Source organism: Pseudopipra pipra, chromosome 18 (genome assembly GCF_036250125.1).
Source record: "Pseudopipra pipra isolate bDixPip1 chromosome 18, bDixPip1.hap1, whole genome shotgun sequence".
NCBI lineage: Eukaryota > Metazoa > Chordata > Aves > Passeriformes > Pipridae > Pseudopipra > Pseudopipra pipra.
The window spans coordinates 12,593,717-12,607,794 of NC_087566.1; the positions used below are offsets into that span (position 1 = coordinate 12,593,717).

Below are 14,078 nucleotides of genomic sequence, written 5' to 3' on the forward strand. Positions count from 1 at the left end.
TGTTAATTGCTGGATGCCTAGGTCTGTTGGATGTCTGGCAGTTCTATATATCACTGATTAACAGTATCACAAATTAAGATGCCGCAGGGGATCAAAGGAGCAGAGAGATGAGCTTTCAGAACAGCTGAAGGGCACAGGACAGACCCACCTGGAAATGAAGCCCAGGTCTCCTGAGCCTGGCTCTTATATTTCAGAATCCTGGAATATTTTCTTGAATCTGTCACTGAAGATGCTCCTTCTGTCCCCAATTCCAGTTTCTGTGAGCTTACCACACTGCTTCTTGTCAATGAGAACCAGCTGAAGTGATGAAACAGCACGCTTAGGTGATAAGATTACTTATAAAATAATGAGTTATATGCGTGGTCCCACTTAAAAGTACTTTCCCTGTAAAGACATCATGTTAAAGAAAATTCATATGGAAATGTCCAACTTACTAAATGGCTTCTCTTAGAAAGAGAGACACAGACTCAGAGATGAGACACCAGGACAGCAGGTCACACACACTATGCAACTTTGCCTGTTTCCCCTGGCATTTATTATGAAATTAATCCTTCAGATTGTTTGTCGTAGGTGTGCTTTTTCTTCCCTACCCTTGAAAGGAATAGAAAGCAAGGTATGATCCCAAACCCACATAGCCTCATGAGCAGAGGAGCAAACAAAACCTTTCTTCTTTCTTTTGAACAGGGAATTTGTCGGTTCAGTCTCTGCCAAAATCCTTCTGAAAATAATCAACCTTTAGTTTCACAACCATATGCTGAGACACTTGTATCTAGCACAGAGAAGCCACAGGCATGCAATAGCACCCAACAAACAGATTAGAGGCATCTTCTTCCAGTCCAGGGACAAAACCCAAAGGTCATACACTGATTTCTGTTTGTAAACCAAATTTCCATCCAGCAATATCGTTTTGTTTTACGACAGCACAGTGTGTCCCAGCCTACCCTCCCACAGAGCATTGCCTGGCCACACCTAATTGGTGCTGATCCTGCATGAGCTGCCCTGCCCTTTGGGCCAGATTCTGAGTTTGATACTACAGTACCATAAGTAGGGGATGTAGGAGACAGCTTTCATCTCTTGAAACTCTGCTCCAGAATAGGTATCAACACTCTGTGCTAGGATGTATTGTCAAACCCTGGTGTGGGCTTGTCCAGAATAACCTGCAGCCCATTGTGCTGCCACAGGGAACTCCCTCTCCTCGGGGCCAGAGCAGTCCTGGTGGGACTCATGCACGGACCCTGATTCCAGCTCCCTCATCCCATATGTACTTCAGAGACCCCTAGGAACTGTAATAAGAGAAATTTTATACATTATTCCTCTTGTTCTTCCACAGGCTCCACCGTGTCTCTAAGACAGCACTATTTGTGCTCAAGCATCTTGTCAGGATGATGAAAGACTGAGAGGAGCCTAAACAAGCAGTCCTGTAACATATGCAAAAATCCTTCTGCAACCATCAGTGCCTTCTCTGAGGGCTGCATCACTCAGCCCCTGTCCCTTGGCATGCTGGGCTGCTCCAGCCCAGCTTCAAAGTTAAGGCCATGTCTTTGTTCTCTCATAAATATTTCTCCTCCGTTTATGCACATCTTTTGTTCACTCCTCTCACTGTCCAAAGAAGACTTGAAATTCTCACTTTGTGAACTTTTAATGTGTGACAGAAAGAGGGAGACAAAGAATCCAGTTATTAGGCAGATCAGGTTCAGAATGAATCACAGAAGAAATTCCTAATTCCATGACCTCATCTGAGAGGGTTCTCTGCAGCCTGGCTTTGAGTTATGTAGGCCTGGAATGGGAACATAGCTGTGATTATGGGAACCATACCAAGCTGACTCTTTCAGAAAACAGAAGGTTTTACATATAACCCCACTGGATACAGGCATTATAAAAGCCACTTCCCTTCCGGAATTAATTTGCTGTTGAATGAAAATGCAACGAGGAGCCAGATGGATCTATTTCAGGAGGAGGATCAGTCTGGCACAGGTCTAAAATCAAAGATTATTGGGCTTGTGTATTCAAAGCTGGAATAGCTGAGAGCAAAGTGTTCAGTGCAGGTGCTGACATGTTCAGGTCTGTGCCTAAAGGAGTATCCCAGGAAGGAGGTATCGAATCAGTTTGCAAACATTAAATTGCAATTTAATTTCTTATAAATACCTGCAAAGCTTTACACTGCTCCTTGCAATACTAGCAGTGAATAAACAAAAGACATTCCTCAGCTGCTGAGAAAGTTGGAACTTCTAGCAGACGCAAAAGACCATTAAAAAATGGGAGAAAAGACTGGTCACCAGGAAGAAACACACAAGGCAGGCTCCAGTGGAGCATCTGGTTGCCCATATGCCCATGATGATTTTGGAAAGTCAGCAGCCTAAATCCACAGACCTGGATTCTTCAGAAATTATGTAACAGAACTACCCACAAAGTGTGGTTTCCAATCCCAAGGCTAGCACAGCCTAACACCTAAACCACCCAACCACCCCATTTTTCCAAGCCAAACCCACTCCCTGCCGTGTGAGTTGAAAGCATCACCTATGTCAGCAGCTGGGCAGCTTCTCATGAGGCTGTTTAATAACTTGACCATGATGAGCTCACTCTTACCTCATGCTCCACTCCCATCTGTTATAGGGAGCCACCTGTGACCTGTCACCATGTTTTAGGATTAACAGCTCTGTGCAGGACAATCTGTTTTTCCTGTTAGAGGTGTGAACAGCCCCTGGTCCCTGTTCTGCACCTGCAGTACAGTGCTTGTCACACAGCCACCAGTGCAGTGGGTGTCAGCATCTTCCATCAGCAGCTTTCTGCTGGTGCCAGTCACCAGTGGGAGTGAGTTTTGCAGACAGAGAATTTTGCAGCTCTCAGTAGCCTCATTTTACACATGGCTGGACGACCAGAAATCTGCCTTACAAGGAATCTATAAAGCAACTGCGAATTTTAATCCTGAGGAAAACTAACCTTTGGGTTATACAATGCTATTTCAATTGGGGATATTTTTAGTCTTATCACTGCCTTCAGTTCAGCATGCACAGGAAAGAATACCACCGATCTTTTCTACAGCACAAGGCTTGCTTGAAAATGAGTTAATATAACAAAAAATACATTTTTATTTACAAATGCTTCACATCCTAGAGGCATATGGGAGCTGTAGAAAAAATAAACTCAATTTCCAAAAGGGCAGTAAGGCCCCATTGCCAACTAAAATACAAAACCAGCATAAAAAATCCAAATGAAAAACAACCAATTAACCCTATCACCCCACCAAAAATGCCAGAGACAAAATAAGAAGCAAACTTCTCCAGTATTGCAGGAGAGGGTTTTCCAGCTGTCTTGGTGGATATCTTCTAAGGAAAATGAGCTCCTGTGCAAACAAAGCCCCTTTTGCTTTGCAAATGCTCCTGCAGCACCTCTGGCAAGACAGCCACGGTCAAGTGCAGATCTGACCTCCTGGTCTGAGAACTTCTCTTTGAAAAATGCAGACTGGAGCCAAACAGTGCAAACACAGAAGCAACCACAGACCTCAGAAGCAGGAGTCAGAGGAAGAAACACAGGAAGGAGGAAGGACCCTGCTCCCAACCAGACTGAAACAGTACAGGGACATAGCAAGACTTCATCCTTTATATTATGTATATATCATCATAACTAGCCAATATACTGTTCATTCTGTGGCAAAAATACGTTCATTTGGCCAAATTTACTACTGGAGTTACTACACTGGTAACCACTGACTGTGCTGATGGCTCTGGATCAATAGCCAAGATTAATTTAGGCAACTGATTTCAATAGCACTAAGTGCATGGGTGAGGTGAGGAGAATTTGAATCATTGCTGCAGTCACAAAAACCCACTTGAGCGAGTTATCCTGCCCTACCAGCAATGTCTGTCACTCCACAGCAGGCACTGCTGACAGCAGAGCAGGGCTGGCAGGAGCTGCAGTTTGCTTAGGAAGCACTGTCAGCTTTATATCTGGCTTAGATCCTCGACTAAACACAACTGCTGACTGTATCACAGACATGACTGGTAACAGCTCTCCCCAGCAACAAAATCTGGTGACTCACTGGTAATCTCACAGAGACCACACTGTGCTTCACGAGTTTGTGAAGCCCATGAGAGTGGACACCCCTCACACAGCCCTGCATGACCCCCTGCAGGCAGCACTTGTGTTCCACAGCATCTGAATATTTAAAGAACTTCATGAACAGAGAGATCCACTGGGAGGATCCGTTTTCTCCCCTGACCAGTCTACCAGACATTAAAGCCCAGTGGGGAGACTTCTCATGCTGCTTGTACCAAGGGGTGACTCAGATGCAGCTCTGACAAACCTGGTTTCAGTCACAACTTACAAACTGTGTGAGACCCTTACACTGGTGAGCACTTCTCATGAGTACTCCAGTAAAGACAACTGGATGGCCTGCACAAGTACCCCTGAAATGTAAGCAGAAGGCAGATAACTGAGTTCCTCAGCTGCCTTTTGCCCACACTCTCCCTCCTGCCACAGCTAAGTGCCTGAAGAGGGGAAAGCAGCAGGTTGTACTGCCAAGGAAATCTCCTGTTGGAGCAGAGTGCAGTGGTGCACAGGTAACACAGGCCTTCACATCAGCAGATTCTTCCCACAGCCATGTCCAGGCTTTGCAGAGCAGAAGGAGGTGTCAGGAATCTGGCAGGGGTCAGCAGGGCTTTTGCCAGTGCTACACCATTTTACAGGTAGACACTGGCACTGCAGCACCCTCTAAGGCATGTGCTCTAACATTTAGCCCAGGGGGTTAAGATTGAAATAAATGCACTAAAGAATCCCAGAGGCCAAACATGTTCCCTTGTACCTTCATCCACCCAATCTGGGTTACTTAAATGTGATTCCAAACGAGGCTGTGAAATAGGTAACACTCTCCTGTAGTATTTTGGCATCAAATATCTCTGCCTGACAGAAGCATTTTTAGGTAGCAGTGCTTAGAGAAGCTCTTTTAAAAACCTTTTCCTTGGTTCAGTTTTCTTAATCATTGCCCATTCTCCCAGGATGACATGCAAATTACAGCTCATGTATTAAAAGTATAAATCAGACTGTGGTGGCAAGTGAAAGTGCTTCTAGAGAATGGCTCCATAGGAGGTGGTGCATGGCTTAAGACATTCAGAAATCTATATTCTCACCTCTTCTAAAAATGTTTTGTTCATTTACTTCAACAACTCTTCAGCCCCCAAGAGAACTGTGTGTCCACACTGCACATGATGACAAAGCAGAATCACTCTATTGTCTCCTCAGCTCTCTACCTTGCTGCTGCCCTCAGACTCTCCTTCAAAGCCACTAATCAAGGACATACTTGAAAAAAAACCCAAAAAACTATTAAGCCTTTTGCCATTTGCTAGAGAGTCTTAAAACCAGCCCTTTTCTACTGCATTGTTTCACTAAGGACTGTCCTTATCAAGGATACAAACCAATTCCTCAATGGTCCCAGGCTCATCCCTGGTTTTTGAGATCCTACAGAACCAAGACTGTCACCTTCATCCCCAGCAGCACTACCATGTGTTTAAACTCCAAGTAACCCAAGCTAAATGAGGGAGCCTTAGACCAAGTTCCATCACACTGCTCCCTGATTGCTGCCTTCTGCTCCCTAAGTCTAGCAGCAAATCTTGGCTCAGGAGATGGCCTCGATACAGGTAATTTTTACACTCTTTTTATGCCCTACAGGACTTGCTGAGTAATCAGCAAGTGCCATTTGTGGTGGAGCTTGTCTCCAAAACTATCTGGGAAACCTCGATACTCCTGAACACCTGAACAGATAAAAACTATAGGGCAGAAGGACAATTTTTAATCTGTTTGCATCTGCCCTGCTGTCCTTGAAATGGGCACCTACGAGGCTTTCAGGTATTCAGAGCCATTTCCATGGCACCACAGCAATGGGTTTTAGGAAAAGCAGACACATCTAATTAGCATTTGGCTGCTTTAGCTCTGTGCTCTCAGGAGAAGATGACTGGGTCAGTGGGAGGATCTCTATCTGGCCTTCCTTCTCAGAGACTGGAGGTCTCTTATTTCAGAGGACAGTTTTGATCAATAGGACTACAACAAGGTTGGAAGCTGCTCTGCTGTCATTGGCTTTCTTCCTTCCTGTTATCCAAGACATCACAGGCTCTTTTCATATCCTTCCTTTTTTTTTTTTCTCCCCTTCAGTGTGTTAGTTTAAACTAAGTGATGGTAATGACTACCAAGTGAAACCCCTCAAATAACAATAATAAAAAAGTATGCCAAGTATACTCAGAGGGAGAAACTGAGTGCCCCTTAGTAAAGTTAGAGAGAGGCATTAATAAAAGGAAGATTTGTTAAACATGACTCATTTATTTTCCTTCCTTTCATAAATCTTATTATTCCCTTGGAGAACCGCCACGCACTCAGTGGCTGGAACTGCATTCTGAGATGATGCTCTTGGTTTAACTGCTCCCTGCCTTTATTTACTGAAACATCAAATAAACAAACAACAAACCGCCCTAAACTCAAAATACAACCCCACCTCCCTCTATCAAGGGTATTGAGTTAAAGTCAGGTTTTCTAATCCTCTGAACCTGTACAGGGGCTATAAGTGTGCAACAACCACACTGCAGCTCTTCTCTACAAAGATGCCAGACCCATATTTGCTTTTCCAATCCCAGCCACGTGCACAAAGAAATGGAAAGATACTGAACTGGAATACTGCCGAAAAGGCAACAAAACCATCATCAGTCAAAGATTTTCTTTCTGCCTCTGTAAACATTGTTTTTGATCCTATATAGTACAAATGATTCAAGCTCTATACAAATGAGTCGATGATAAAATTACCACATGATTTTTTTTTCCCTATAAAAAAAGCTTTCTTCCCAGCTACAAAGGCAAAAAGCAGAAACATTTCATAAAACCAATAGTTACTGCTATATGAAACACAGAGTACAGGGAGACTTTAAAATCACTGATGTGCTGCTAGAATGGAGACATATTTTTTTGTTTTTGTCAATATTCTGCAGAGTTGAGCACAATTTTGCCTGTATTACAAAAGAGATCTGCCCTCTTTTTTAACTAAACTTTTAGACTATGTCTTCTCAAAGTGTCTAAATAGAGTAATGCTATTTCTAATATTACCTTACATTGACACAGGGGCTATCCAAATATTGGCTTATAATGTTTTCCTTTTGTTATTTTGGGGAATAAAATCTTGACCTTCCTGAAAGCCCTGATTACAGATTTCCTCAGCTACATAAATCAAGACTAACACAACTGAAGCCAACATGATGGGGAAATCAGTCTTTTGGACTCGACCACCCCTTTGCAACACAGAAGGTCAGGCCTGGAGCAATGGTGACTTACCTACCTAAGCTTGAGAATCTCACCCAGCACAACGGAAGATACTTGTTATGTACTGTGTGGTAACCCATAAACAGCAACCTAACTTAAAAAAAAAAAAAAGTTGGTATTTTTCAACCCCACCTTCATGAGGCCCAACCTTGCATTTCTTTTTAAAAAAAGTCCTCAAAAGGAGAGCACATGAAGAAGCCCCTCACTAGGACAAGGAAAGCACAGGGCTGAGAGTAGACCCCACATAGGGCACTACAGTCCCCATAAATTATACTTTTAGAGAGACTTACGTGCTGATTTTGCCAGTTGGCACCAGCTCATAACCGAACTGCACAGAAACAGTTATCAAATGAGAATCTGTGTGTGGGCACGAGAAGGTGCAGTCCCACTGAATCTGCCCCTGTGCGCCTGTGTCTTTACCTCTCTTCTCTGCTTCTCTCAGCTCTTCAGTTGAACATTGCCAGCTGTAAAAGCTTCTTTTTGACAAATCTGATGTGGACATTCACCTGACTCCCAGCCTGATCCCAACCCTTACTTTCAATATGGAAATCTGGAACCATTTTCAACCAGTCACAAGCCTCCGAAGAATAAACTGTCCCGTTAAAATTACTACTGTACCTTTTAGGTATGCAGATTGCCAGGCTGAATTTTAAATGCAATCACTTTGCTCCCAGTACACTCGAAAAATCAGGAGCCCCAGTCAGCATGAATCAGTCCTCAGCACCCAGGACCTGCTATTTCCATCATTTTAAGCCTCTGTGCTGCAATTATGTGAATTGTCCACTTTTCCCCCCAGCTTCCTCCATGAAATGCATATGTAATATAAAACCCATTTATCTCACTGGAAATTGCTATTATATTTAATCTTCCCAAAGTGAGCAAAATCAAATTATGATGTGTAACGAATGATAATCTGTCAAATTCAAGGGAATACTCCCAACTTATCCCTCCATATCTGAAACAGGACAGGTTAAAGGGGTCTAAAGTAGAACACGTGGGTATGAAGACATGATATGAACATACATAAAGAGAAGATGAAAACACTCTTAATCTTTGCAGATTGAATGAAATCTAATTACATGTTGTATTGACTGTTGTGTATTACTGGAAGGAGACAGTGAAAAGCAAAAAAGGCAATTAGAGTGAAATTGTAGTCTGACCCTTCAATTGCTTTTGGCATGAAAGGTTATGCTCTACTTGGGGCATCAAAAATTCTTTATCCTCTACGGTAAATCATTAGCAACAGACTTAGTTGCAAAAGTGATTAGGGGAAAAATGCAGTCAATTAAATGTTTTTTAATTTTTCCCCTTTACCAAAAAAAAAAAAAAGGCAAAGGAAGAAAATACCAAGGTGTTATCATTATGCCATTTCATGAATTGCTACTAAGTCTAGCTGGCATTAGTTCTGTGCTGAATGACAATAAAACATATTCATCAATAGAAATACCATAGTAAAAATGAAAAATAATAGATACATTGATGAACTAGATCTATAATAACTCAGTTTTTCAGAATAAATGTTGTACCCAAGGTCAAACATCCAGAGGTAATATCGAGTCTCACCAAGGAAATTCCACAGACATGTTTCACTGCTTTCCTTTCCCTTTTCATGCCCCATTCATTTACTTCCACCAAAACCAGCAGCAGCTGAGCAAAAAGAAAGCTTTCAGAAATACTGTTTTTCCAAGTTGATAAAAAACCAGAGCACGAGCCAAATGAAAACAATTGTTTGGGTGTATGTCTGCACAACTCTGCAGGGAATCATGGCAATTCTCCTTCATCCTCCCCTAAAAACTCTTGTTCTGCCAAAGATAATTGCAAGGACCAGCTTTCTTCTGACTTCCATGTGTGATCCTCTGTGGTCTACACACCCCTCCACAGGCACTGCACTCACTGGTTTCATTCAGGCTGAAAAGTTAATGAGTTCTCAAGTGCTCGGTTTTGGGTTGCCTCTCAATGCATTTGTAATGTTACTGCTTGTGACTATTTTCGTCGCAGAAGGTAAACTTCTAAACGACACTTCTTTGATTGTATGCAAACAAATACGTGTGACAAACAAAATTCTGTGTAGCTGCAGCTGCAGGGCTGGTCTCTCACAGAGTGACTTTCTATTGCACTGGATCACCAACAGAGTCCCTAGAAAATCCAGGTAAGGTCTGATCAGCTTAGGACTCATCTGAATAGAGCAGAAAAATGAAATAAAAGAACACTGACATATTATTACTAAAAATACACTTATTAGGTGGCTCTGAATTCGCTGATCTCAAAATAGAAAGGAACAAGAGCAGAATACTGAAATACTGATCTGGACTGACCTAGCACAACAATAGCATTGAGCTGGACTCAGCCTCCTGGTGCTTTCAGGGATTCTGGGTACACAAGGAATTCACATTCCTTTCGAATAAAATCTGTCCACCCATGTCTGCCTCTCCATAAAAGTAACTTTGACCCATCCCATGAAAAAGTAACATCCAAGACAGCCTCAGATATCCCTCTAGCCTTGTGATGGGCAGTGTCCCAGGAACCTCGCTCGACATTCGGGTGACACCGCAGAGCTCCAGAGCAGGAGTGCTTCTGTCACAGCAGCCTTTCTGTAGAGCCCTGTCACAGACAGCCCCCCTTGGATCTCAGTGCTGCCAGAGCAGCATTACACCCATTAAAGGCATAAAGAATGAGTCATGATATTAAGAACAGAATACCAGTGAGCTAAACCCAAACACAGATGCTTGATCCAGATTTCACTTACAGCGAAGCAACCCTGATGATTTCAGTGCAGCACTTCCTAATATTTTAGGACTTTTTGGGTTTGTTGACATGGGATGAAAAAAAAAAAAAGGCATTTTGTTTCAGAATGAAGTAACTAATCTATGTTAATGTTCCACTGTGTCATAATAAAAAAAAACAACAACAGTGTCAGAGAGAAAGCGAAGGGAAATGAACAGGAAATTTGAACAACTCGCCTTCAAAAACTTTCTGTATTTTCCCCTGTAAGAACTTTCAGGAAGAAAAAAGCTGCCTGCAGTGTTTATTATGATCTGAAGAAACAAAGTAACGCTAGCTCAAGTAATTTCACCATGAAGTTCCATATCCAACAAACCAAATTAAAGAAGATAAAGGAAAAAAGTTCCCAAAATAGGGGCACACTTTACAGAGAACTTCCCGTTTGCTGTGAAGCCCCAGTCATCACATGCCATGGTGCCTGCCTAGTATGTAAGGACTCCTGCTGATTCTCCAGGAGATGCTGTGCTGAGATAAACCCAGCACAGGTAAATCCTACCCAAAGTCTCACCTATGAACAACACCAAGAACAAATCAATTTTAAGCAAAAAAGCCCCGTTCAGCTGAGCTACAACGAATTAGATGGAGAACTTCATGGCTTTCTGGAATTCGTGAGAAGGGTTTTCCTCTTAAATCCTACATTCTTCAAAACATGGGTAGAAGACACAGCTGTTGACACTTCCCTCTAATTCCTGAATGTGTGTTTTTGTGACTAACGCCCACACTCCACATTCCCCTTCTCTCTTCCCTGTTTATACAGATGAGAGTGTAAGGGGATGCCTGTTCTCTAACACTTGCTGACACAAACTGCATATTACCATAACAGCCTAACTTACTTAGATTTATACATTCGTTCAGAAAGTAGTAATAGGAAACATACTTTATCCTAACCCTCCTATTTGTCTGCATTTTGAGACGACAGCAGCCTTTGTTAAATCAATGTTACGAGTAAGATTTCCACAAGCAGCCTAGGAGCACATTTGCTGTACTTAAACATATTTACACTGAAATTTTTATTTGGTGCTAGACACTAAATATTACATTTATTTTATAATTTTATGCAAAACTTCACTCCTTCAGCCTCTTCTTGTCCAAAAAAACTCATGTATTTAATCACATACTTATTTCTTTGATGTCTCACACTTAGAACTTTACGAATCTATGCAAATACAAATGTATTCACTTCAAAGAATTAGCTTCTATATGAAATGTTAGCTGTCCTATAACAACTTCGATGGCTTAGCCTGTTCTAGCTACCATGGAAGGGTTCTTTGCTTACCTACCAATATTTTTCAATGCTGGTGAATTAGAATGGTATGCCATAAACAGAACTGGTGGATGCTTCCCCTCCTCATCAATGACAATAACAAACGCAAATGGCAAAATCATTGTGGAAACATAGGGGTGCTGTGTTTAAACAGACCATTAAAAGTACACAGCGTGAGAACTCAGCAAAATGTTTTTAAAGTAGTTCTGAAACCAAGTATATGATTTCCATCTATAACCTAACAGCATATTTGCTCTTCAAACAACTTCCTATGCAGAGTTAATATATCCAGGCAAACTGTAAAACCTGGTACAGTTCGTAGGGACTTCTCCCCATCCCGAAACTCATGAACTCTGCAGCTTCCTTAACTTTGCATCTACTGAGGAAGTCCTGACTTCGGACCCAGAGCTGGCGGGGAGGCAGAGTGGTGGTGGGAGGCTCAACGAGCCCCTCCAGCAAAACCCTGCAGGCACCTCTTTCCCCGGTATTCCAGCGCTCCAGGGGAGAGGTCGGTGCCGGGTGCCCTTCCATGGGGGGGACACTGCGGGCGCTCTCCCCCAGCCCGGGGCACCCTCCCGGGGCCGGGGCCGCGCCCCCTCCCAGCCCCCCGTACCATTGAGCTGGTTGTAGACCACCTCCTCCAGGTGGTCCAGGCGCTGCAGGATGGACTCCCTGTCGGCCAGGCTGCCAACCTTGGCGCCGCGGCTCCTGGCCCGGCGGTCCGCGCTCCGGACGATCTGCACCAGCTCCTGGGAGCGGTCCTGGATCCTGCAGTAGACGGAGAAGAGGATGATGCCCACGAAGACCAAGATGTTCACCGTCAACAAAGTTTTGATTTTCCGTGCCACCGCCATGGGAGCCGCCGGCGCGGTGGCCGGGGGCGCATCCAGGCGCGGCGCCCGGCGGCCCCCGCGGCCACCCGGCTGAGCGGGCGCGCCCGGGGCGCGGAGCGGAGGGAGCGGAGCCGAGGGGAGCGCGGCGGGAGCGGAGCGGAGCGGAGCCGAGCCGAGCAGAGCCAAGCGGAGCTGTCCTTCAGCACCGCCGCGCCGCTCCCCGCCCGGCGCCCGCCGCCGTCGCCCCGCGGGGGCCGCGCCGCGGGCAGGGCGGCATGGACAGAGCGGCGGGGGCCGAGCCGCCGAGCCCGCCGAGCCGCCTCCGCCCGCCCGTCCGCGCTCGCTCCCCCTCCTCGCCCCGAACGCAGAGCGCCGTGCGCAGTGACGTGCTCCGGGGGATCTCATCCACAGGCACACGGAGGAGCCGCCGCCCCGCCTCGCCCGCGCCGCCCGCCCCGCGCCCCGGCCCTGCCGCCCGCCAGCCCGGAGCTCCGCCGCGACCGAGCGGGAGGTGATGCTGCCCCGCGGAACGTGCCGGGGGCCATCTTCCCTTGGTCGCCCAAACATTTCCCCTTGTCCTGCCCAAGCATCGCCAGGGGCAGCTCCCGAGAGCGGGCGGGGTGTCCTTGGCCGCGCTGCAGCCCCGCAGGTGAGGTGATGCCACACCCGTCTCACCGCTGGAAATAAGCGGAAACCAGCTGGAGGGAGAGCCGGTGACTCGCTCAGCTCCGTGGACTTCCCAGCAGCCAAAGTACAACACCGGCTTGGGATCTTGCCTGGAAGTGACACGGCTGGGGCCACGGCCACATGCAAGAGAAGTCCTGCCAAGCATACACAGAAATACAGAATCATAGAATAGTTTGGGTTGGAAGGGACTTTTAAAGGCCCATCTAGTCCAACCACCCTGCAAGGAACAGGGACATCTTCAACTAGATCAGGTTGCTCAGAGTCCTGTCCCAGCTGACCTCAAATGTTTCCAAGGATGGGGCATCTACCACCTCTGTGGGCAAGCTAGGCCAGTATTTTACCACCCTCATTGTAAAAATTTTCTTCTTTATATCTAGTTTAAATTGATCATCTCTTAGTTTAAAACCATTAACTGTCTAAGCTCGATGCCAGTGGACATTAAATAACCCCTTTCAACATCTTCTCCATTCCTGTTCACAGTGATCCTCTTTTTATACAAAGAAATATACCCATCTCACATCCTGGTTCTGGGAATTTTTTCCCTTTCATCCTTCCTTCTCGATTTCAGGAGCTGCCAACTCAAAATCCAGCGAAAGTTACAACCTCTGTGAATTTGCTGTAACTTGGCAAGGCCAGCTCAGGGTTTCCTGAGGTATAAAATCTCCACTGCTGGTCCTACTTCTGACTCTCCTGCTGTTCACCTTCTGCAAGGCCCCTGAGGGTGCAGTTTCTTTGAGATGATGTGTTTCTGTCTTAGAGAAAATCTCCCCTTTTCTTTTGGGTATCACCAACGAAACCTGTGTTGGAGAGATGCAGCAGCACGGAACAAGCCTAGACTGCAGTTTCACCATCATCCAATCTTATCCCTGGAAAAAGATGCCACAGGTTCCTGCAGTGTCATGTCTTGCAAATAGCTGTGTCTCTATGGAAATATGTACAGCATTTAGTTATTTGCTACAGTACTGGTTCTTAAATGCAAATAATGCCCAAATGCAGGGTCAGATCTTCTTTCACTCAAGCTGTAGTGAAACTCTCTAGTCAGCTCAGCAGAAGCAGCTGAGAACCTGCAGTTTTCCAGTGCTTAGATTATTTCAGCAGTATTCTTACTGCAAGTCTCTCCCAGCCTTACATTTTCCTAGCCAATAACAATTTGGTTTAAGAAAACATATTGAATTAATGCTCAAGTGCAGCTTATTAGGTGCCTCCACAGCATTTAA

At 45.0% G+C, this 14,078-nt stretch overlaps 1 protein-coding gene across 2 annotated transcripts in view; it reads right to left on the reverse strand.

Annotated features, from left to right (window-relative positions):
- Window positions 1-12,497, reverse strand: part of GALNT9 (polypeptide N-acetylgalactosaminyltransferase 9) — a 136,088-nt gene extending 123,591 nt beyond the window's left edge. Inside the window, exon 1 of one of the 2 annotated variants that reach the window (XM_064675274.1) lies at window positions 11,955-12,497. In XM_064675274.1, the coding sequence (XP_064531344.1) occupies window positions 11,955-12,195 (241 nt within the window). In that variant the 5' untranslated portion in view covers window positions 12,196-12,497. The remainder of the gene's footprint in view (window positions 1-11,954) is intronic. The other variant, XM_064675276.1, reaches the window with a different exon arrangement.
- Window positions 12,498-14,078: the final 1,581 nt, after the last annotated feature.